General features: G+C 45.3%; 1 protein-coding gene across 1 annotated transcript in view; it reads left to right on the plus strand.

Moving 5' to 3' along the window:
• SLC6A7 (solute carrier family 6 member 7) overlaps positions 1-21,656 on the plus strand; it is a 69,618-nt gene that overhangs the window by 47,063 nt on the left and 899 nt on the right. The window contains exons 10-13 of the mRNA XM_030213416.1: positions 5,635-5,766; positions 8,504-8,603; positions 12,278-12,378; positions 16,299-16,466. Coding sequence (XP_030069276.1) covers positions 5,635-5,766; positions 8,504-8,603; positions 12,278-12,378; positions 16,299-16,466 — 501 coding nt within the window. The remainder of the gene's footprint in view (positions 1-5,634; positions 5,767-8,503; positions 8,604-12,277; positions 12,379-16,298; positions 16,467-21,656) is intronic.

A 21,656-nucleotide genomic window follows, 5' to 3' on the forward strand; every position in this document is an offset into this window, starting at 1 on the left:
TTTTGTCATATCTGTTGTCATGTGTTTTTCATGTGTGATCAAGGTGCAGTATTCTGCTAGCGTGTACTATTTGCAGCCCTTTTGGTTTTGGTTTTTTCACTAGGTAGTGTATTGGTGTTTTAGAGCCTGGTGTAATTACAGTGCTGCTTTTCCACGCATAAGATTGTAGCTCGTCCTGTCCTTGGAATTAGTGCTGTTATGATTTGGTAAGTTTCTGAGTGTGTTTTTGCACAAGTTTGTGTATAGTGTTTTGCAGTGGAAAGATTGTGTGTTGGCCGTACTAAGGTGACATCAACACTTTAAATTCATTTTAGTTTGTCATAACATCAGACATAGTTTTATAATATTTTGGAGGATCTGATGTTGAATTGTTAAAGGTATTAATTGTGACTATTTTACTTTTATTTATTTATTTTTCCTGTGTGTTGTCAGACAATTATGGATGTAAGCCCCGCCCCCTGGTACCACCCATAACCCCGCCCCCTTTAGCCTCCCCAAACAGTTGGGCCACCGACCGCCTATGGACCCACCCCACAATAGCCAGGGACCCTGCAACCAGTCACAGAATCTATGACAAGGCAGAATTGGTGTGTTGAGCCTGAGCTTTTTCTTTAAAACTTGGGGACCATGGGTTAATTTTAGCAGACAATGGAAAAGGTGCCGGTACTCAGTATCCCCAAGTACCCCCTCAAAAAAGCCCTGGTTTAAACAGAAGAAATCTGCATGAAACAAAATATTTATTTTTATTTTCACTTATAAAACCAGTTGTCCCTGAAACATGCCTCAAAACGGAATAATCCATTTGTGTATCTACAATGTAAATTTCTACAAAACAGATGAAGCTAAGATATAATTCCATATGCCCCAATGAAAGGAGAGTTTAATTTAATTTTACTTCCATTTAAATTCAGTATATTCCATCTTTATAACACCAGCTCTGGAACTCTTTGCCGGAGGATGAGGTAACAGCAGTTAGCGTAAAGACTGACTCATGGAACATGGAAAAAAAAAAGACTGGGACCAGCCCAATTAGAAAATTAAATTCCCAGACAACAAAGGTAGAAAAGAAAAATAAATATTTTTATGTAATACTTTGTAAGGACTGAGATGTACCTTCTTTGTAAAATGTACATTTTTCTTTTTTCTAATTTTATTTTGCAAATTACAGGAGAAAATTCATTCTGTTTCTCTTTTACCAGTATTGCACTGAGTCTGGCTTTCTTGGGCAGAGTGGAGGAGGTCTCTCTTTCAACTTTTGTATGGTTTATTTTATTAGATGAGATGAGGGTCATGGGGAGCCGGATTCCCGCTCAAGTGGGCTTCGGACTTCCTCCCCTATTTAGGGGTGAGGGTCTCTATGAGAACGTCCATGTTATACCAGCTCAATTTTAATCATCTGTTAGACAAGTTAAAGGGTCGGTTGAGCTTGTGGGGGACGCTACCGCTTACGTTGCTTGGGCGGATACATTTGTTTCGAATGGTTGAATTCCCGAGGTGGCTATATACATTCCAGGTGCTACCCCTGTGGCTTCGGCGTAAAGACCTAGGTCAGCTTTATTGCTATCTGAGGAGGTTTGTGTGGAGAGATACTAAACCGAAACTTCCATTGAACTTACTCATGGGCTCATGGAGGGAGGGAGGTATGGGACTTCCTAATATCCGAAGATATAACCAAGCTTGTCTGCTGCGCCATTTAGGGGACTGGCTAATGGGGAGGCAGGACTATACACCACGGGGTATGGAATATGAGTTTTTTAAACCGTTCCATCCACATTACTTATTGCATTGTGAGAGGAGAGCAATTCCGATACACATACGTAATAGCGTGCTGTTGGGCCCCTTGCGGGAGGTCTGGAGGGACTTGAATAGGATATGGGGCTTGGAGGCAGATGTATCAGACTTACTGCCACTGCAGGACAACCCACAATTGACCCAGGGTCTGAAAATAAAATATTTCGCAGATGGGCGGATCTGGGGATCACGAGGCTTGAGCATGTTCTTGACACAAGGGAGAAGATCCTATCATTAGGAGCCTTAGGAGTTGGTATTTGTATGAATCATCTATTTGCATATCATCAATTGGCTCATTACGTACGCTCTGTGAACCAAAGTAAGCTGGAAAGTGGACATGGGCATAGAATTAGGGCCTTTTTTGGGATGGTCCCTTGAGATAGGTTGTCGGTATCGGGCCTGCAGAAAGCTATAGGGGTGCAGGAGGGAAAGAGAGATACAGAGGCTATTCGCCAAAGATGGGGAGTAGATTTGGGACAACCAAATTTGCAGTTAGATTTTCCTAAACTGATATCACGTATTCTCCAGTTGTCGGTAAATGCAGGCCTTCGGGAGTGTCAGTACCGTATAACGTACAGGGCGTATATGGCCAAAAGTCAATTGTTCAAATTTGGGGGGGTTGTGGATCCGCTTTGTGCGAAATGTGAGTAGGGGGAGGGTACGCTATTGCATTCCCTTTGGACATGCCGTAAGATTCAGGCATTTTGGAGGCAGATATTTCTCTATCTAGAGTCTTTGGTGAAGCTTCGGATTCCATTCTCACCACAGGGGGTATTATTGGATAAGTATGAAGTATTTCGACTTCATGGTAAGGGGACCCAGCAGCTCATTCGTAAGGCAAGTCTGGTCGGGAAGAAGCTCATAATGGGCGCTTGGACGAGTGAGTCCCCACCAGATTTCTAGCATTGGAGGAACAAATTACATGAACTTCTCTTGTTGGAACGCAGGGGAGTTGGGTCTTCCCCCAAAAGGCGAAAAGCATTTTTGGCGGTGTGGGAACCCTATATACAATCCTTGTCACATAAAGCTCGCAGTTTAATATTTAACAAGCTCTGAAAGGAAAGATGTGTGTGTGTGTGTGTTTTTTTTTAATGTTTTGGCCTTTTGATGGTAAGGTGAATAGTCAGGGAGGGTTAGGACACAGAAAATGGGAATATGCATTAATAGCTAGGGATTGGACAGGGTCATGGGGGGGGGGGGGGTTATTAGACGGTTACTTAATTAGGGTGGGGTGTCATCAGAGTTCAGGCACTCCGCTAGAGCAGTGATTTTTAAATACTGCTGTGATAGTTGAAGGTTCCACTATTTATGCTTTTTGATGCAGCATTGCAATAGAGTTTTTATTCTAGATGGTCATAAATGGATTTCAATACAATGAGTGGAGCGGTGTATGAGGGACTTTTGGGAGGGAGGAGGAGAATGTTGGGAGAAATGTTTGATGGTACATTGTACTATTCTGTTAGAGTTGCACACACATTTGAACTGTGTATTTTATTTCCATTTGTTACTTGGAAATGTTCTTTCTGAATTACCATCAATAAAGGAGGAAGGAGGGGAAGAAAATGTAAAATGTTCTTGGAGAACGAAGTTATTCTTTCTTTTTCTCTGTGTTAGCTTGCAAAATGGAAGTTGTCTCTTCAATAAAATATATTTAAACATAGATGAGATGAGGGTCTTTCCAGTTCTGCATGTGTGACTGAGATGAAGGATTCTGCTAGCATGTAGTGTCTATGTAGGAATGTGTAACAGTGCAGCTTGTTCCAGTTTCCCAACAGTAGGTATATTGGTGCTCTAGTAGGTAGCTCTAGAGTCCAGTGTAATATATATAGCACTGTCTTTACATTGGTGGGTTAGAGCTGTTATGGTGTGGTACGCTTGGTATTCTAGGGCAGTGTTTCATCAGTTGGACCTAGAGTACCCCCTTGCCAGTCAGGTTTTCAGGCTATCCACAATAAATATGCATGAAATTGATTTGCATAAACTGCCTCCATTACATGCAGATTCATTGTGGATAGCCTGAAAACCTGAATGGCAAGGGGGTAATCCAGGACCACCTAGGGAAACACTGCACTAGGGCTCAATGTAATATTTGTAAGACCGTGTTTTCATAGGTGGTTTAGGGCTATTATGGTGTTGTAAGTTTTCAGTATAGGTTTTGGGTGTCATTTTGCAGAGTTTTGTGTTATTTCACAAAGTGTCTGGCCCTATTTGAAAGTAGGCTGTGGAGCAAGGGGCACCTTTGGTGGCCCTTGTCACACAAAACAAAAATGCTCAAGGCTAGTGGTCTCCACATCCTGTAGAGCCTATCTGATTTAAACAAAGTGTCCAGTACTGGAAGAAGTGTATGTGCTGTTCCTGAGGTGATGGTCACAATTTTAATATTTTTACTTGTAGTTAAGAAGACAGGTTGCCTGCTCTGGCCAGTCCAAGGATCTCTTCTGCGTCCTATCTCCTGATGTAACTTCCTGTTTCCTTGTAGGCAGGATACAACAGAGACAGCCTGTATTAATCATTGCCCGCCACAGCCACTACACCTGAAAACAACACAGGCACTGCTGTCTAGCTGACACCAACCGGTGCCTATTTTGTAAAAGTCTGCTCCCCTTGATGTCAAAACCTGGCTATGCCTCTGCTCCTAAATAGGAGCCAGGAGCAGGTATCGCGCATGAATCTGCATTTTAACGCACAACCTGCAAAAAAAGAAAAAAATAGTGGTAACACCCTGTCAAGATGCAGCTTTAGTTTTGGGCTTGCCATGTGTTAAAATCCTGCTTTGGGCACGTTAAGCCCAAAACTAACTTTTGTTTTAGGTTTTTTTTTTTAAACTGAAGTGTGTTAGGTTTTTGCACTGAGGGGGTCTTTTACAAAGATGTGGTAACGTTTTTAGTGCATGCTAATGATTAGCACATGCTAAATGCTAGAGACGCCCATATGAATATATGGACATTTAGTGATTTAGTGCACCTTTGTAAAAGGACCCCTTAATGCACCCTAATAGCAGAAATCAATGCGTATTAAGTGCAAAGGCTGCACGCTAATTGTTGGGGGCGGGCCCAGCAACTCCTCTGGAATTAATGCATGGACATGTACACGCTTCCATATAGGAGGCTCTAAGTGAAGCCACACTAAGGGGTCCTTTTACAAAGGCGCACTAGCGTTTTTAGTGCACGCTAAAAATAAACATGTGCTAAATGCTAGAGACGGCCCTATATTCCTACGGGCATCTCTAGTGTTTAGCACATACTAATTATTAGCGCACACTAAAAATGTGCCTTTGTAAAAGACCCCATAACTGCGCTAATGAAAGTTAGAATGCATTAAGAACTGTGCCTTCACCACATTATGTAGTCCATGCCCATTCTTCTCATGACCTCTCTAGTTCCTGCTCCTTAGCATAATATGTACTTAATGCATGAATTAGCTTTTCACAAATTGCCATGCTACTGCGGTAGCTGTTAACATCCTTCTGCAATAGTAGTTAACATGCTCTAATTTTCACATTAACAGTTTAATACAGTGGAGGAGTGGCCTAGTGGTTAGGGTGGTGGACTTTGGTCCTGGGGAACTAAGGAACTGAGTTTGATTCCCAGCACAGGCAGCTCCTTGTGACTCTGGGCAAGTCACTTAACCCTCCATTGCCCACCACATTGAGCCTGCCATGAGTGGGAAAGCACAGGGTACAAATGTAACAAAAATAAATAAAAGACCCCCTTAATTTTGTTTGTTGCATTATTTTTGCCCTTTTTTGGTAAGAGATACCATCTGCCAATATGATGTAACCAACTGATGACAACATCAAATTGCATTCCCTTTATGGTCTACTGACATCTTCTCTAAATGCAGTTTGCGTTCATGGAAACCATTGTCACGGCGATAACAGATGAGTTTCCTTATTACCTGCGGCCAAAGAAGACTGTTTTTTCAGCCATCGCTTGTATATCTCTGTTTCTCATGGGACTTATCCTCACAACAGAAGTAAGTAAGGGAAGGGGACATAAGTGGTTTTTGACCAGTACTTTATTTTCCTAAGAATAAAAGATGATGGAACTCATGCAGAAGCAGTAGAGTCAGTAGAGCGAATTTTAGGGGGCAGGGGGGGTTCTTTTACAAAGATGCATAAGCATCTACGTGCACCCAACGTGCACCAAAATGGAGTTACTGCCCAGTTACCATGTGGATCTTGCGGTAATTTCATTTTTGGTGTGCATCCGATATGCATGTCTGAATTTTTTTTTTTCGGATGCACATATTGGACGCATGCCAAGTAGCATTTGACACGCGTAGGTGATTACTGCCCAGTTACTGCGTGAGACTTTACCACTAGGTCAATGGCTGGCAATAAGGTCTCAGACCCAAAATGGACGCATGGCAATTTTCATTTTGCCGCGCGTCCATTTTTGGCCAAAATTTTAAAAAAGTCATTTTTTACAGGTGCGCTGAAAAATGATTCTGTGTGCACCCAAAACACACGTCTCTACTACCACAGGCCATTTTTCAGCACACATTAGTAAAAGGACCCCAGAGTAACCACATTTTTTTTCAGCCCAGAGAGTATATGCTAACTTCTGACCCAGAATACCTCTATCTGGAACGTAGTTGTCTCTGTATCACAGGTTTGAGGCTGACTGGTGCACCAATGTTAGAAAACAAGCTGGGAGATTTTGGGTGAGAAATGTAATGTGGTGTACTAGCTGGAAAGAAAGCCCTGGTTTCGCCTCTAAGTCAATATTAATTTATTAGGATTTATTTACCATCTTTTTGAAGGAATTCACTCAAGGCTGTGCATAGCAAGATTATAGTAATTGAATATTTCACTTATAAGGTCACCAGTCCAACCGTGACCCATGCCTTATAGGTGAAATATTCAATTACTATAATCATCAGCAAGACACAGAAACTGAACTGTTCTGTTACGTCCTAAGCAAACCAGCAATCAGAGCATCACAAGCAAGTCTACACAGGGAAGGAAGAAGCAGAAACACAATTTCTCAGGCTTGGTCAAGTTTTATTCTAATAATGAGATTGTACGTTTTGTCTACTGAATATGTTGTGTTGTGAACCACCTAGGGGTGTATGATGAGTGGGTATAAATTTAATAATTAAAAATAAAATAAATATGTTTGTTCGAAACACTGTTGGAGCATCTGTCTCTTACCCATTGTCTTAGAAGGATAGTTTTAGCCACATTTGAAGTTTCTTGCATAAAATTTCATGAGAATTCATTTATGGGGGCATAAAAAAAGCATTTTATACTCACTGATTCAGGTACAGTAGAAACAAGTAGAAACAATTACTTATAAATTCCCTTGTGATATTTGTCTAAAACATGGGTGGGCAACCTCAGTCAGGGCTGCAGTCCATTCGTGTTTTCAGGACTTCCCAAATCAATATGCATGAGACCTATCAGCACACAATGGAAGCACTACAAATGGATCTCATGTTGCATTTTCATCGGGAAAATCCCGAAAACTCAACTGGGTTGCAGCCCTCAAGAACCAAAGTTGCCCACTCCTGGCCTAAAAGCAGGTGGTTAAGGAAGCAGTTTGGGAACTAGAGAAGCCAGGGTTCAAATCCTGCTCCTCCAAGACCTGGGGGAGGGCCAACAGTCACTCAAGAGTATGTTGTTTAAAATAGCTTTTAAGAATACTGTCAAAACAGGAGAGTCAGGGCATCCCAATACAGAGGCTGCAATAAAGTAAAAAAAAAAATAGCCCAGGTGCCTTTAAATAAAGAGCAGACCAGTGCATTTTTTTCTAGCAAAAAAGGTGTCAGTACTCAAATGCCAGGCTACCCTTCAGGGGTGGGGTGATCACTGAGGGACCCACCCTACAATAGCCAGGCCCCCTGCAACCTATTTGTTGGATAGAGCCAGGGTGAAGTTGCACCTAGGTATACCTCCTTGCAAAACTCAGAGCAGCTGTAACTTTGTGCAGGAGCTTTTGGGAAAGCAGTTGTATAAAGGCAGTGTGGCTGGTGGCCAAATTGGCAACTCCACAGACAAAGGCAGGGTACAGTGTAAATCTAAAGGAAACTGTATTGCTGATCAGATAAACAAAACAGCAGTCTGTTTCTGTCACAGACTCTGGGCTTAACATGGGTGGCAACAATCAGATTAATAATGGTTTCTCCTCTCCTTAGTCAATTAGCGGTCCTATCTTGCCAGGCTTCTACTGCATACTTCAAGTCACTCATGCCTAATTCCAGGCCTGGCTCTAGCTAGGACACTCAGGTCTGAGGCTTCAGAAAAAAAATGCACTCTTTACCTTTGCAGTCATCTGTTCCTTCTCTTTTAACCCCTGGGTATTTACTCTATACCCCAGGTGCAAACCTTGGAAATAGAGCCACTCCTTGCTTTCCTGGGTCTCCCCCACAGGTACTGCAGCCTGGCCAACACCTTGGGAGGATTCCTTCACTCCAGGTCCTCCTCATGGAGACCTCTTCCCTCAGGGCCTCGCTGATCTATTTTGTTCCAGGGCATTTAAGCGCCTCCTGGCCTGAGCCCTTCCCCTCTGACTCAGCCTCTGACAGGGTAGGTTAGTGCCACCTGCCGTAAGGTGGCTTAATTGCAACATCAGTGAGGGAGTGTTCTCAGGGACACCTGCCACTATGCCACTCATTCCCTCACAGGCACATACTGTAGGCATTTAGATTGCCTTTACAAACTAGAGATGAGAGTAGTAATGCTTATATGTTCCATCCATTTTCCCCACAGGGTGGAATGTACTGGCTGGTTCTGCTGGACGACTACAGTGCTGGATTAGGACTCATGGTGATTGTGATTACCACTTGCCTTGTAGTGTCACGTGTCTATGGTAAGTACAGTTTCACGTACTATCTAGGTATGTGGGAAATCACATTTTTCCTATCTGATAAGTAAAGAGCCACAAAGCATGGTATGAACAGCCAGGGCCGCCGAGAGGGGGGGACAGGGGGGACAAAAGTCCCTGGGCCCGGGCCTCCAGGGGGGCCTGGCACCGCCGCCGCCTGGCCCGCCCTCTGTCGCTGCCTGGCCCACCCTCCGTCACTCCCAGAACTAACCTTAAGCCTCCTTTCACTTCGCAGCAAGCAGCAGCAGGTCAGGCCACTCATTCCTTCCATGTCCCGCCCTCGCCTGACGTAATGTCCGCGAGGCGGGGCACGGAAGGAAGGAGAGGTCTGCCCTGCCGCTGCTTGCTGCGAAGTGAAAGGAGGCTTAAGGTTAGTTCCGAGGGCCCGGCCCAATAGCGGGTGGAGGGGGGCCCCGCGACCTCGAGTGGGTGGGCGGCGGGGGACCCAGCGATCTCGGGTGGGCGGCGACCTCGGGTGGGCGGCGACCTCGGGTGGGCGGGGCCCGGCGATCTCGGGTGGGCGGCCTTGTCCCGGGCCCGGCTCCGGCTCTCGGTGGCCCTGTGAACAGCAGGGTATGGATCAAATTGTAGTCTGCTTTCAGTACCTAGATGTTTGCTATCACAGTAAAAGCTCTTCTTTTTTTCTAGCATTTCAGTAGACTATTCTTTGGCCTTCACAATCCTTCCAATGTATATTCTAAGAAAGCTCTTACTTCTTTTAAGTAATGCCTCCAGTGTTGTGAGATTACCAAGATGAAATTTCTTGTTACCCTTTTGTAGTCTTCTGCCACCTGCCTATAAATATTCCACATCTATGATGTATTGAGACATGTTTCACTTCTCCAATCCTGTACGACCAGCAGCTTTCTCGATGACTGATACTGCTCTAAATTCACCATAATGGCACATAGGAGTAATGAAATAAACATTTTTTTCTCCCCACCCCAAGCCATAAAGGTGAAATTTACTCCTTACAAGATAAGTTCCTTTCCTTGAATGCTGCTGTTCTAGATTAACTGGTTATTTATCCCCCTACCAGCAAATGGAGGTAGAGAGGATGAACTTTTCCAGTGACATTACAGGGTCAATATTCAGCTGGCAGCAGTGAGAATTTTTTTAGCCACCTGCTGTGTTATTCCCATATATTCAAAGCTGGGCCATATCCAGGTACTGACATTGAATATCTAGGTTTATGCAGCCAGTTATCTCTTATGTGCATAAGTGATACTGCATAAAGATAGAATTGACTTTTATGCTGTCCAATTAACCACCTAAAGTTAGGTGGTTATACACTGAATATTAGCACTAAAACATATAAGTACTGATTCCGCCCCTGACCACCCACAAAATAGCTGGCTCTGAGTTTAGCAGTCTGTGGTGATATTCAGCAGGACTAACTGGTTTACAGCAGGACTAACTGGTTTAGATAGCCCTGAACAAGTGATTTAATCAGTCAAGAGCCATTGCTGGCCGGATAAATTGCTTTGAATATCAGCCCCTACTGGTGTAAGGGTTGGTGCAGCCTGGAATATTTCAATATGCTAATATCTTATGCATAAAGCCGCTACCCTAAAACTTTGAAATTCCTAAGGGAACCACTGTAAAATCTATTAACGGAGAACAATACTAAAAGAAAGCTAACTCTAAATCCAAAATGAGCAGGCAGATCCCTAGAGAAATTTCCCAAACACTATATTTTTCCAGGGCAAGTCCTGGACTGATCTAACAGGACTCAAGGAAAGGACATATTCAGGTAACAGTAAATTCCACCTTCCTTTTCATCCTGCTAGTCTTGGCCCAGGATGTTACCTAAGTCTGAGTGGAATGTGCACACAGATTCCCCAGGACTATTTTCTGCCAAACAATGTATGGCACCTCTATTGCTACCTTAACCCACTACACTAAGGAAGAGGCAGGATCCCCTTTATGTGCCCATGAAACAAGACAAAGAGCCTGTGGATTTCTTGAAGAAGTTTGTGGCCTCCAGATAATGTGAGAGAGCTCTGAGAATATCCAATTTATGACATTTCTGAGAGAAATCCAATGCTCCCTTCTCCAAAATGTGCTGGGAGTAGCACCACCTGATTGATATGGAAGGGAGAGGCCACCTTAGGCAAGAATAATGACACTGTGCAAAGAGAAACAGCATCATCCCTGAAAGACAAATGAGGATCTGTACAGGACAAAGCCTGCAACTGGGAAACTCATTTGGCTGACAGTGATGAGAAGCACTGTCTTCAAGGTCAGGTTCTTCAGAGAAGCCTATTTCAACAGCTCAAATGGAGAACCCACCAAGGCATTATGGGACAGGTTAAGATCCCATTGTGGCAACGCAGCCTGGAGTGGAGGCTGAATCTGCTTCACTCTGAGCAAAAAATACACGACATTCACCTGCGCTGCCTGAGAAACTCCTTGCACTTTCTCTCTGAAACATGTCAGAGCTGCCACCTGGACCTTCAGAGAGTTCAGAGACAAACTTGCTTGAATCCCCTCTGTACCACATAGGAGCATAATGTTTTTCTCCCCACCCCAAGCCAAAAAGGTGAAATTTACTCCTTACCTGATAATTTCCTTTCCTTGAGTGCTGCTAGACCAATCCAAACCAACAGGCTGTATTCCTCTATCAGCAGGAGTAATGAAGTATAATAGATGATAATTCCACACAATATAGGGAAAAATCTCTGCTCCATACACCAGTACATCAGGCAGCACACGCATAAGCAGAGCCAGGTTGACGGCGTGGGGGGAGCGAAAGTGGCGTGAGAGGGGACTTTTGGTGGTACCGGCGCACATTTTCAATGCACCACGTTGAGAAAAAAATAGGTTGCCAGTACTGGCAGAACTCCGTTTGGGGGAGCGGCGTCTCCCCTGGCGCACCCCCTAGCTACGCCACTGAGCACATGACAATATGGCCCCCCAAAGAAGAAGACAGAAAATTATGTTCTACCATGGGACACAGCACGCGCCAACTTCAGAATTACCGCTGGGTGCCCACGCTACCCTGGCAGTAGCGCCGATTTGGTGCCTGCTACCCACGTGTTAGCCTTACCGCTGTTTAGTAAAAAGGCCCCTCATTGTATTTATGCTTATATTTGGGTCATTTTACTATTGTTATGCCATTAACAAAATTGTAAGTTTTATGTTAAATTGCACACTGACTTGGGTGAATCACTTCATAAAGGTGGTTAATAAATTTCAATAAATAATAAATAAACAAGTTCATTCATGTTTGCCACAGGTAGTTCTCGTTAGTTAGCTTAGGAGCTCTTTTACAAATCTGTGATAAGCACTAATGCATGCTTACAACAGCAAAAAAAACGGCTTACTGTGAAACGTGCTGAAGTGCCCCACAAAATTTTGGGATGTGCGTGCAGTACCCTCGCGCTAAAAAATAAGACCTGCCTAAGTGTGCAATAAGGCCATTTTTTTTACTGCTATTTGCTAAAAGAGCTCCTTAGTACTGACAGTTCCTTTGTGGTTTCTTGCATTATTGGTCGTTCCTGGCATCTTCTGGTTTTATAATTATTTGGTGATTTTTAGTAGCATTACCAGAGTCAATGTCACTTGTGATAATTCTTATGATGCCTGCTAATTCTTAATGTGATTGATCGGTCAGTCATGTCTTCTTTCTGGTACTGTTTTCTTTTCCTTTCCTCCAGGGATAAAAAGGTTTTGTCGAGATATTCAGATGATGCTGGGGTTCAAACCAGGTATCTACTTCAGAGCGTGTTGGATATTTCTTTCCCCTGTAACCATGATGGTAAGTAAACTGGTGATATTCTTCATGGACTAGTGCAGGTAGCATAGTGGTTAGAACACTGGGCTTCCATTTTGGTAAAGGTCACAGTAACCTGAATTAGATAGTCCAACTTCAACTTGTCATGTATGTTCATCCATGTCATTAGGCATTCCACACAATACGACATGTAGAGGGTGATTTTTTAACTGGGCGTCTAAGGCAGCCATAACACACCAGGCCCAATAATCATCCAATATTCAGCCAGTGGTGATCAGCATTTTGCTGACGGCCATTGGCATTAAATCCAGAAATTCAGTTTCAGGCCATATCTGGGTATATGGAGCTGGTCAAAATATAGCCGGGTAAGTGTTGCTGAAAATGACCGATTAGCCCTGGACATTTTAGGCCGGTATTCAAAGGGCAAAACAGGCAGCTATGAAACACAATATTGACCTTGAGCTTAAATTTAAAAGGGCAAGCAATCAAATGAAAATCCAAACCCACAAATATTTTATTTTGCTGAAGATATCAGAAGAGCAAGAATCCAAAGCTCAGGAGCAGATGGGCATGGATGTTTCTGTGTGCCTCGTGCCATGTATTCTCATAGGATGATATGTGAAAATCATACTCTGCCAAGCTTGCATAAATAATTTATGCCCTAGCAATTCAGGAACACATCCTAATTCACCATCTAGTCCTCTGATCTAGTGGATAGAATTTGTAAAAGAGAAGAGCAAATGTTACCCCTCAGGGCATCCTGCACAAAAAGTTTACAAATTCTGCACACAGAATTTTAAAATTATGCATACTTTTTGAATATAATTCAATATAACCACTCTCTGAGTAATAATTGATTTAAAATGAAGTACAGAAATGTGATTACTGAAAGATGCGCTATTTACATTTTTATGTGCAGAATTACCCCATTATAAGTCTCAGCCTGTCTATCCATTTTGACTTCCCCATTTAACCACACTATCTCTCCCCTCCACCTATCACCTCACTCTTGACCCTCAGGCTCCAACCTCCCCACCACTCTCTTTCCTAGGCTCAATATTTCTTCTGGCCCTCAATTTAGTCTACTTCTGCTTCTCACAGACTCCCACCTGCTCTGTTACCCTCCACCTAGTTATCTCTGTCTGCATTCACCCCCACCCCCCCCATCAGTGCTGGCTGAAGGGGCTGTGGTGCCATGAGCCAACTGTTGCTCTAGCATCCCCCCCCCCCCCCCAATCTGCATGAGTTCATCCGCTCATTAGTATTCCTTGGGAGGCATTGGAGTATATACAGTGGGGGAAATAAGTATTTGATCCCTTGCTGATTTTGTAAGTTTGCCCACTGACAAAGACATGAGCAGCCCATAATTGAAGGGTAGGTTATTGGTAACAGTGAGAGATAGCACATCACAAATTAAATCCGGAAAATCACATTGTGGAAAGTATATGAATTTATTTGCATTCTGCAGAGGGAAATAAGTATTTAATCCCTCTGGCAAACAAGACCTAATACTTGGTGGCAAAACCCTTGTTGGCAAGCACAGCGGTCAGACGTCTTCTGTAGTTGATGATGAGGTTTGCACACATGTCAGGAGGAATTTTGGTCCACTCCTCTTTGCAGATCATCTCTAAATCATTAAGAATTCTGGGCTGTCGCTTGGCAACTCGCAGCTTCAGCTCCCTCCATAAGTTTTCAATGGGATTAAGGTCTGGTGACTGGCTAGGCCACTCCATGACCCTAATGTGCTTCTTCCTGAGCCACTCCTTTGTTGCCTTGGCTGTATGTTTTGGGTCATTGTCGTGCTGGAAGACCCAGCCACGACCCATTTTTAAGGCCCTGGCGGAGGGAAGGAGGTTGTCACTCAGAATTGTACGGTACATGGCCCCATCCATTCTCCCATTGATGCGGTGAAGTAGTCCTGTGCCCTTAGCAGAGAAACACCCCCAAAACATAACATTTCCACCTCCATGCTTGACAGTGGGGACGGTGTTCTTTGGGTCATAGGCAGCATTTCTCTTCCTCCAAACACGGCGAGTTGAGTTCATGCCAAAGAGCTCAATTTTTGTCTCATCTGACCACAGCACCTTCTCCCAATCACTCTCGGCATCATCCAGGTGTTCACTGGCAAACTTCAGACGGGCCGTCACATGTGCCTTCCGGAGCAGGGGGACCTTGCGGGCACTGCAGGATTGCAATCCGTTATGTCGTAATGTGTTACCAATGGTTTTCGTGGTGACAGCGGTCCCAGCTGCCTTGAGATCATTGACAAGTTCCCCCCTTGTAGTTGTAGGCTGATTTCTAACCTTCCTCATGATCAAGGATACCCCACGAGGTGAGATTTTGCGTGGAGCCCCAGATCTTTGTCAATTGACAGTCATTTTGTACTTCTTCCATTTTCTTACTATGGCACCAACAGTTGTCTCCTTCTCGCCCAGCGTCTTACTGATGGTTTTGTAGCCCATTCCAGCCTTGTGCAGGTGTATGATCTTGTCCCTGACATCCTTAGACAGCTCCTTGCTCTTGGCCATTTTGTAGAGGTTAGAGTCTGACTGATTCACTGAGTCTGTGGACAGGTGTCTTTCATACAGGTGACCATTGCCGACAGCTGTCTGTCATGCAGGTAACGAGTTGATTTGGAGCATCTACCTGGTCTGTAGGGGCCAGATCTCTTACTGGTTGGTGGGGGATCAAATACTTATTTCCCTCTGCAGAATGCAAATAAATTCATATACTTTCCACAATGTGATTTTCCGGATTTAATTTGTGATGTGCTATCTCTCACTGTTACCAATAACCTACCCTTCAATTATGGGCTGCTCATGTCTTTGTCAGTGGGCAAACTTACAAAATCAGCAAGGGATCAAATACTTATTTCCCCCACTGTAGTTGATCAGTTCATGGTGCAACTGAAAAGTTCCCAGGTTCCTCAGAAGCAAACTCCAACAACACATTATAAAAACTCGCTGCCAAAAAGAGGATTCTTTTCCTCAAGGATCAAGAAGCCCTAAGGATAAAAGTTATGATCCAGAAACAGGGATCTTTACTTCTTACTGTGTCCTAGATCACCAGTGACTCCAAATCAGAGAACTGAAAGTTGCATCAACATCCATCCTCAAAAGAAGGACAACTACCTCATCAGCCCTTTCCTTTGAGCTAGTAGCTTTTCTCAATTATACCCACTAGATCCAATACTTTGGTGCTCGTTTTGTGAATGGATGCAAATAGAGGGGGGAGGGAACTTCTTCCTCTCTCCTTTCTAATACATCTCTGTCTCCATCTGCTGTAAGTGTCATTCTATTATTTGTTAAAAGAATCCATTGTGATGCCTCGGGTAGAGTGCAGTCCACCTACCAGGCACATCCTTTGCTAAAAAAGATATGTGGCATCACAAGGATTCAATGTCTCCATGCATATATTTCAGATTCCTTCTCCGTCATTGACTCAGACAGAAATAATTAACTTATCAGAAAAGCAATCAAACATCTTACAACAGCTAAATATCCACAGCGCTAGCCGCTAACTGGCTATATGTAGCTGGTTAGGTGCGGATATTCAGCGCTTAACCAGCTATTTTCAGCAATTAAAATAGGCCACATAAATAGCAGCCCTATAACCGCTAAATAGTTAACCGGATAGCGCTAAATATCGGTTTAACTGGTTAACTTTTTAGCAGTTAAAAACCGCCCATCCCCCCCCCCCCCCCCCCCCAGATATTCAATGCCAGAATATTCTGGTTTAACGCCTGCAGTGGACAGCAAAAGCGCTGCCCACTGCCAGCTGAATCTTGGGCTCTTATCTTTTAATTTTGTCAGTGCTTTTTACCAGTTTGATGAGATGTGGATTTATGTTAATAGGGTAACGGTCCTTTTCTCATCTAATTTAAACTGGGTTATTCATGTGTTTTACCTTCAACTGTGTGATCAGACTGTCTTGAATTCTTGTAGGCCCTGTTAGTGTACAGCATAGTGAAGTACCAGCCCTCGGAATATGGCAGTTATCGCTTTCCCTTTTGGGCTGAGGTTCTTGGAATCCTGATGGGTCTCGCCTCTTGCCTGATGGTCCCATTGGGGATGGTGTTTGCTATACTCAAGGAGGAAGGAACAGTTTGGGAGGTAAGAGACCAGATCCTCTATATAAAATTGACCTTGCCTTGAAGATTAGACAGAGAATTGTAAATTCTGGCACTTCCTGTTTCAAACACTCACCGCAACCTTTCTGAGATGCATCTGAGAGTCAGACAGCAGGAGGCTCTGATGAGTTTACATAGTAAATGATAGCAGATAAGGATCTGGGGGGGCCCAGTCTGCCAACATGGTAGTCACAGTTGTACCCAGGGGCGTATCTGAACTGCGGCGGTAGGGGGGGCCAGGGCCAGAGTGAGGGGGCACATTATAGCCCCCCCCCGCCGCCGCCGCCGATCCCCCTCCCCCCAGCCGCTGCCATTGCCAATCTCCCCCCTCCATTGTTGTCGCCTACCTTCGCTGGCGGGGGACCCCAACCCCCGCCAGCCGAGGTCCGTGTCCTCCTGCCGCTGCCGGCTGCCGTTAAAAGAATTCCGTCAGCTGGCGGGGGACCCCCAACCCCCGCCAGCCAAGCCGAGGTCCTTTCATTTCTTCTTCCAGTAAAGCTGGCACCGAAAGTTTCTTCTGAGTCTGACGTCGCTGCACGTTGTACGTGCAGGACGTCAGACTCAGAAACAGAATGAAGCTCATTCTGTTTCTGAGTCTGACATCCTGCACGTACAACGTGCAGCGACGTCAGACTCAGAAGAAACTTTCGGCGCCAGCTTTACTGGAAGAAGAAATGAAAGGACCTTGGCTTGGCTGGCGGGGGTTGGGGGTCCCCCGCCAGCTGACGGAATTCTTTTAACGGTAGCCGGCAGCAGCAGGAGGACGCGGACCTCGGCTGGCGGGGGTTGGGGTCCCCCGCCAGCGAAGGTAGGCGACAACAACGGAGGGGAGGGTTGGCAGCGGTAGGGGGGTCCAGGGCGAAATCTGCGGGGTCCCAGGCCCCTGAGGCCCCACGCAGATACGCCCCTGGTTGTACCTACCACTCCTTGCAGGTTACACCCCTCTATGTCCAATTTTGGTCTCATAAGCATGCCAGGGGCATAGCTATGGGGAGCCACAGGGGCCTGGGTCCCCGTAAAGTATGTCTGGGCCCCTGGTTTGGCTGGCGGGGGTCCCCAACCCCTGCCAGCTGAAGCCTTCTTCAGTGCCGTCTCCGGCGCAGCCGCGTTCCTGCCCGGCACTTCTTGCTCCTCCATTCCTGTGCACGCTGACACTCCCAACCTTGGGCTCTTGCCCCCTCCCACCATAAGGTCTGGCTACGCCCATGAAGCATGCACACTAGAGGCTGACTGAATTTCGGTTTCACCACCAAAGCAGGCCAAAAATCCATATATGATTCTCTTTCAGTTTCAGGCAAAACAGCCAGCAGAAAGAGTGACTGAGGATCACTTCTGCCATGAGTTCACTACTACACAACCGTATTTAATACCTTTGCATCTACGGCCACAGAATTGGCACCATAGAACAGTGATTTTGCTACACACTGCCATGTGGAGGACTGAGTTTGATTCCCAAACCTGATTTCTGTTCCTCGGGCTGGCTGACACTTGGAATACTGCTGACATAATGCTTGCAGCCCGAGTAGAGAAGGGATTCTTGGCCACAGCTAGTGGCTAGATACTGGCTTCAGGGCTGCCAAAAGACAGAACCAGGCCGCTGCAGCCACCGCCATCCCTCCCTCTCCTCTGGACGCAGTTGCTCCCTCACACTCGGGACACAGCTGCTGCCACCGCCCACCCCCTAACTTTCTGCGTTAGTGTGTCTGCTCCTCCGCAGCCTCCAAGGGGGGCCCGGCACCAGGGTCTGTCTTTCTCCTGTTCTTGTGTGCCGGGACTGGGTTATCAATCACCTGGGTCCCAATAGGAGCAGGAGAGAGACAGACCCCCAGCGCTGGGCCCCCTTTGGAGGCCAGGCCCTGGGAACTTTGCCCCCCCCCCCCCCCCCTTCTTTGCATCCCTGACTGACTTCTCTGGCCTATGGTTTCTGGGAAGACTGGGTTACTTATGAGAGAGAAAGAAGAACACAGTCTCATTAAAGGTCAGTTCCATTTGATCTGGAAGGAGCAGAAAGAAATTCCAAGGCCAATACTAAAACCAATTTTCAGTGTACTGTTAAACCCTGGGATTGAAATCTGTATGCACTGTTTCTCTAAGCAGAGCAGAGGAATTCCTTCACATTATTTTCCCTGTGAAATCTGCTTTTATTCCTTTCTGTTCCTTGGTGACCTCTGTTACTATAGTAACCACACATTTTAGCAGAATTCTGGTGTAGGTGTTTTTATGAATCATGATGAAGTGTGACTTTCAATGTGGATGGAAAGATAAGGAACGGGGAATCGCAGAATGCGGAAAATGCATTGGTACAGTGTTTTCTATTGTGGTCCTTGATCTCACCTAAATAATGTAGATCTGCATATACTGCACATTAATTTATGCAAATGTATCTCATTCATATTCAATGTAGATAACCTACTAGATGAGGCTTAATGACCAAGCTTGCAAACTGTACACTCAGCAGGAAGTCCATGAGCGGGTTTTAGGAGATGCAACCAGGACAATTGCTTGGGCCCCTGTGCCACAGGGGCCTCAAGCCTGTCTGTAAGCTCTTTGAGCAGGGACTGTCCTTCTATGTTTAAATTGTACAGCGCTGCGTAACCCTAATAGCGCTTTAGAAATGGTAGTTAGTAGTAGTAGTAGTAGTGAAGCTGGAGAAGGCACAAGCTTGCTGGTGAAATCTAGAGTTGCACTTCAGATTTCTGCCCTGGGCCCCAGCATTGTCTAACATCAGCCCTGCAAAGTAATTTACATATTATACACAGACACGCATTTTGTACCTGGGGCAATGGAGGGTTAAGTGACTTGCCCAGAGTCACAAGGAACTGCAGTGGAAATTGAACCCAGTTCTCTAGGCTTTCAGGCCCCTGCACTAACCACTAGGCTACTCCTCCATTGAGTTGCAGGGGAGAGGTAATGCCAAATTTTAAAGCTGACTAGGAGGACAAAATCCCTTGCTTCTGTTTTTAGTCCTACTTTGTCCTAAAAAGAAAACAAAACCAAAAGCTGCTGCAGAATGAATATTGAGAAGAAGAAACATAATAACAGAAGAAGACCAGAAAAACTTTATAAACCAAGAGCCATGCTGTACAATCTGGACCCAAAGCCAATATAGTGGGGGTAACTTACACATCAAAGGAAACGTGTCATAGGAAAGTGCAAGGGTGTAGTTTAGGAGCCAAAGGGGGGCAATGCCAAATGAGCTGCCACCTCATCCTCCAATCCCCCGAGCCGCTGGCAGCCTTTGCAAGAAAGCAGCACACACGCTGCTTTAGACCTGCCCCCGGAAGCCTTTCTTTCTCCTTCAACTTCCTGTTCCCGTGCAGGAAGCTGTAGGAGAGAGAAGGGCCTCTGGGGCAGGACAAAAGCAGCGTGCGTGCTGCTTTTGCTGAGGTTGCCGGCGGCTCGGGGGAGGGTGATGCCAGGCACCACTGAAAGACTCCAGTGCTGTGGTGGCAGCAGCAGTGGCGGCAGTGGGGAGGGGCGGCGGGCTCGAAGGAGATCAAGAGAGACACGCCCTACCCTTTGCCCCCCGCAAATGAAACTGTCAAACTATGCCCATGGGAAAGTGTGAATATACCGCACACATTTGAATTTAGACTGTCAGATTCCTTAGGGGTCCTTTTACTAAGCTGTGGGAAGCGCCAACTTAAGAGGGCCTACCATGGGACGCTGTCAGGTGGGAGGGAGAGAGGGGAGGGCCTGGAACTGGGAGGGATGGAGGGAGGGAGGGGGGCCTGGAACTGGGAGGAAGGGAGGGAGAGGGGCCTGGAACTCGGAGGGAGGGAGGAAGGGAGGGAGGCCTGGAACTGGGAGGGAGGAGGGGCCTGGAACTCGGAGGGGGAGGGGGGAATGCATCAACTGTAAAAAAAAAAAATTTTCAGCACCCCTAATCATTTTGAAAAGTTGGCTCCTATGGTGGTGGGCAGTGTTTGGTATTTAAGGGATCCTTTTACTAAGCCGCATAAGCGTTTATGCATGCCCAACGTGCGCCAAAATGGAGTTACCACTCGACTACCACATGGCTCTTGTGGTAATTTCATTTTTGGTGCATGTCCAATACGCGCATCTGAAAAATATTTTTAATTTTCGGACACGCATAACGGACGTGCGCCAATTGGTATTTGACACGTGAAGGTCATCACCGCCCGGTTACCACATTAGTCTTTACCGCAAGGTCAATGGCTGACTCAAAATGGATGCGGGCCAAATTTTCATTTTACCGCATGTCCATTTTCGGCAAAAATTTTAAAAAGGCCTTTTTTACAGATGTACTAAAAAAATGGACGGTCGCATGCCCAAAACCGCACCTACACTACCGCAAGCCATTTTTCAGTGCACCTTTGTAAAAGGACTCCTCAGAGTTTTCCTCAGAGTTCTGGGTTAACAAAATACAGTCTTCCATCTCCTGATCAATTTAGCTCCGGCCGTCGCTGGCCACCATGTAGTATGAGATCTGGGAAACTTCATTTATTTCTATAGGATAATGAAAGGGTAAGCAAACTGTAGATTGCTTTAATAGCATGTTCAAAACATTTAAAGAGCTCTGCTAATGTGCACCTAATTGCTCTTAGCATTTTGCCATGATATTTAACGAGTTGCTGTGGAAACAGTGATCAGCAGCAGGACTAAAACACCAGCACTGTTTTGCCTTCAGAAAGATGCTTGTTTATGAGGGATTTTAACAGGTTGACAAGAACTGCCACCTGTGGACATAGCAGCATGAGATGGCAGTGACAAATATTGAGATAGGAACTGATTGGAGCACTTTGAAATAATTCTAGTCAGCTAAAGAGATGGGATACACTGCATCTGTTTGTAGCATTACGTTAGGAATTTTGGAAATAAGGGGTGGGGGGGGGGGGGGGGGAAGTAGCAGGTTTGAGAAAATTAACTTGGGGATAGGAGAAACCAGGCACAGAGCAACTTAGAATGGTAGTATATTCAATGTAGAATGATCAAGAATGTGTGAACAAATGTGTGTGTGTGTGTGTGTGTGTGTGTGTGTGTGTGTGTGTGTGTGTGTGTGTGTGTGTGTGTGTGTGTGTGTGTGTGTGTGGGAGTGTAGGTATATATACCTCTGTGTTAAGAAAGTGTTGGAGAATCATATGGTGTATATGTACAGTTTTATTTAGAGCCGACAAGTGACGCATTCAGTTTTAAGGAGAAAAAGGACCTC

The sequence above is a fragment of the Microcaecilia unicolor genome, chromosome 8 (assembly GCF_901765095.1).
Source record: "Microcaecilia unicolor chromosome 8, aMicUni1.1, whole genome shotgun sequence".
Classification (NCBI taxonomy): domain Eukaryota; kingdom Metazoa; phylum Chordata; class Amphibia; order Gymnophiona; family Siphonopidae; genus Microcaecilia; species Microcaecilia unicolor.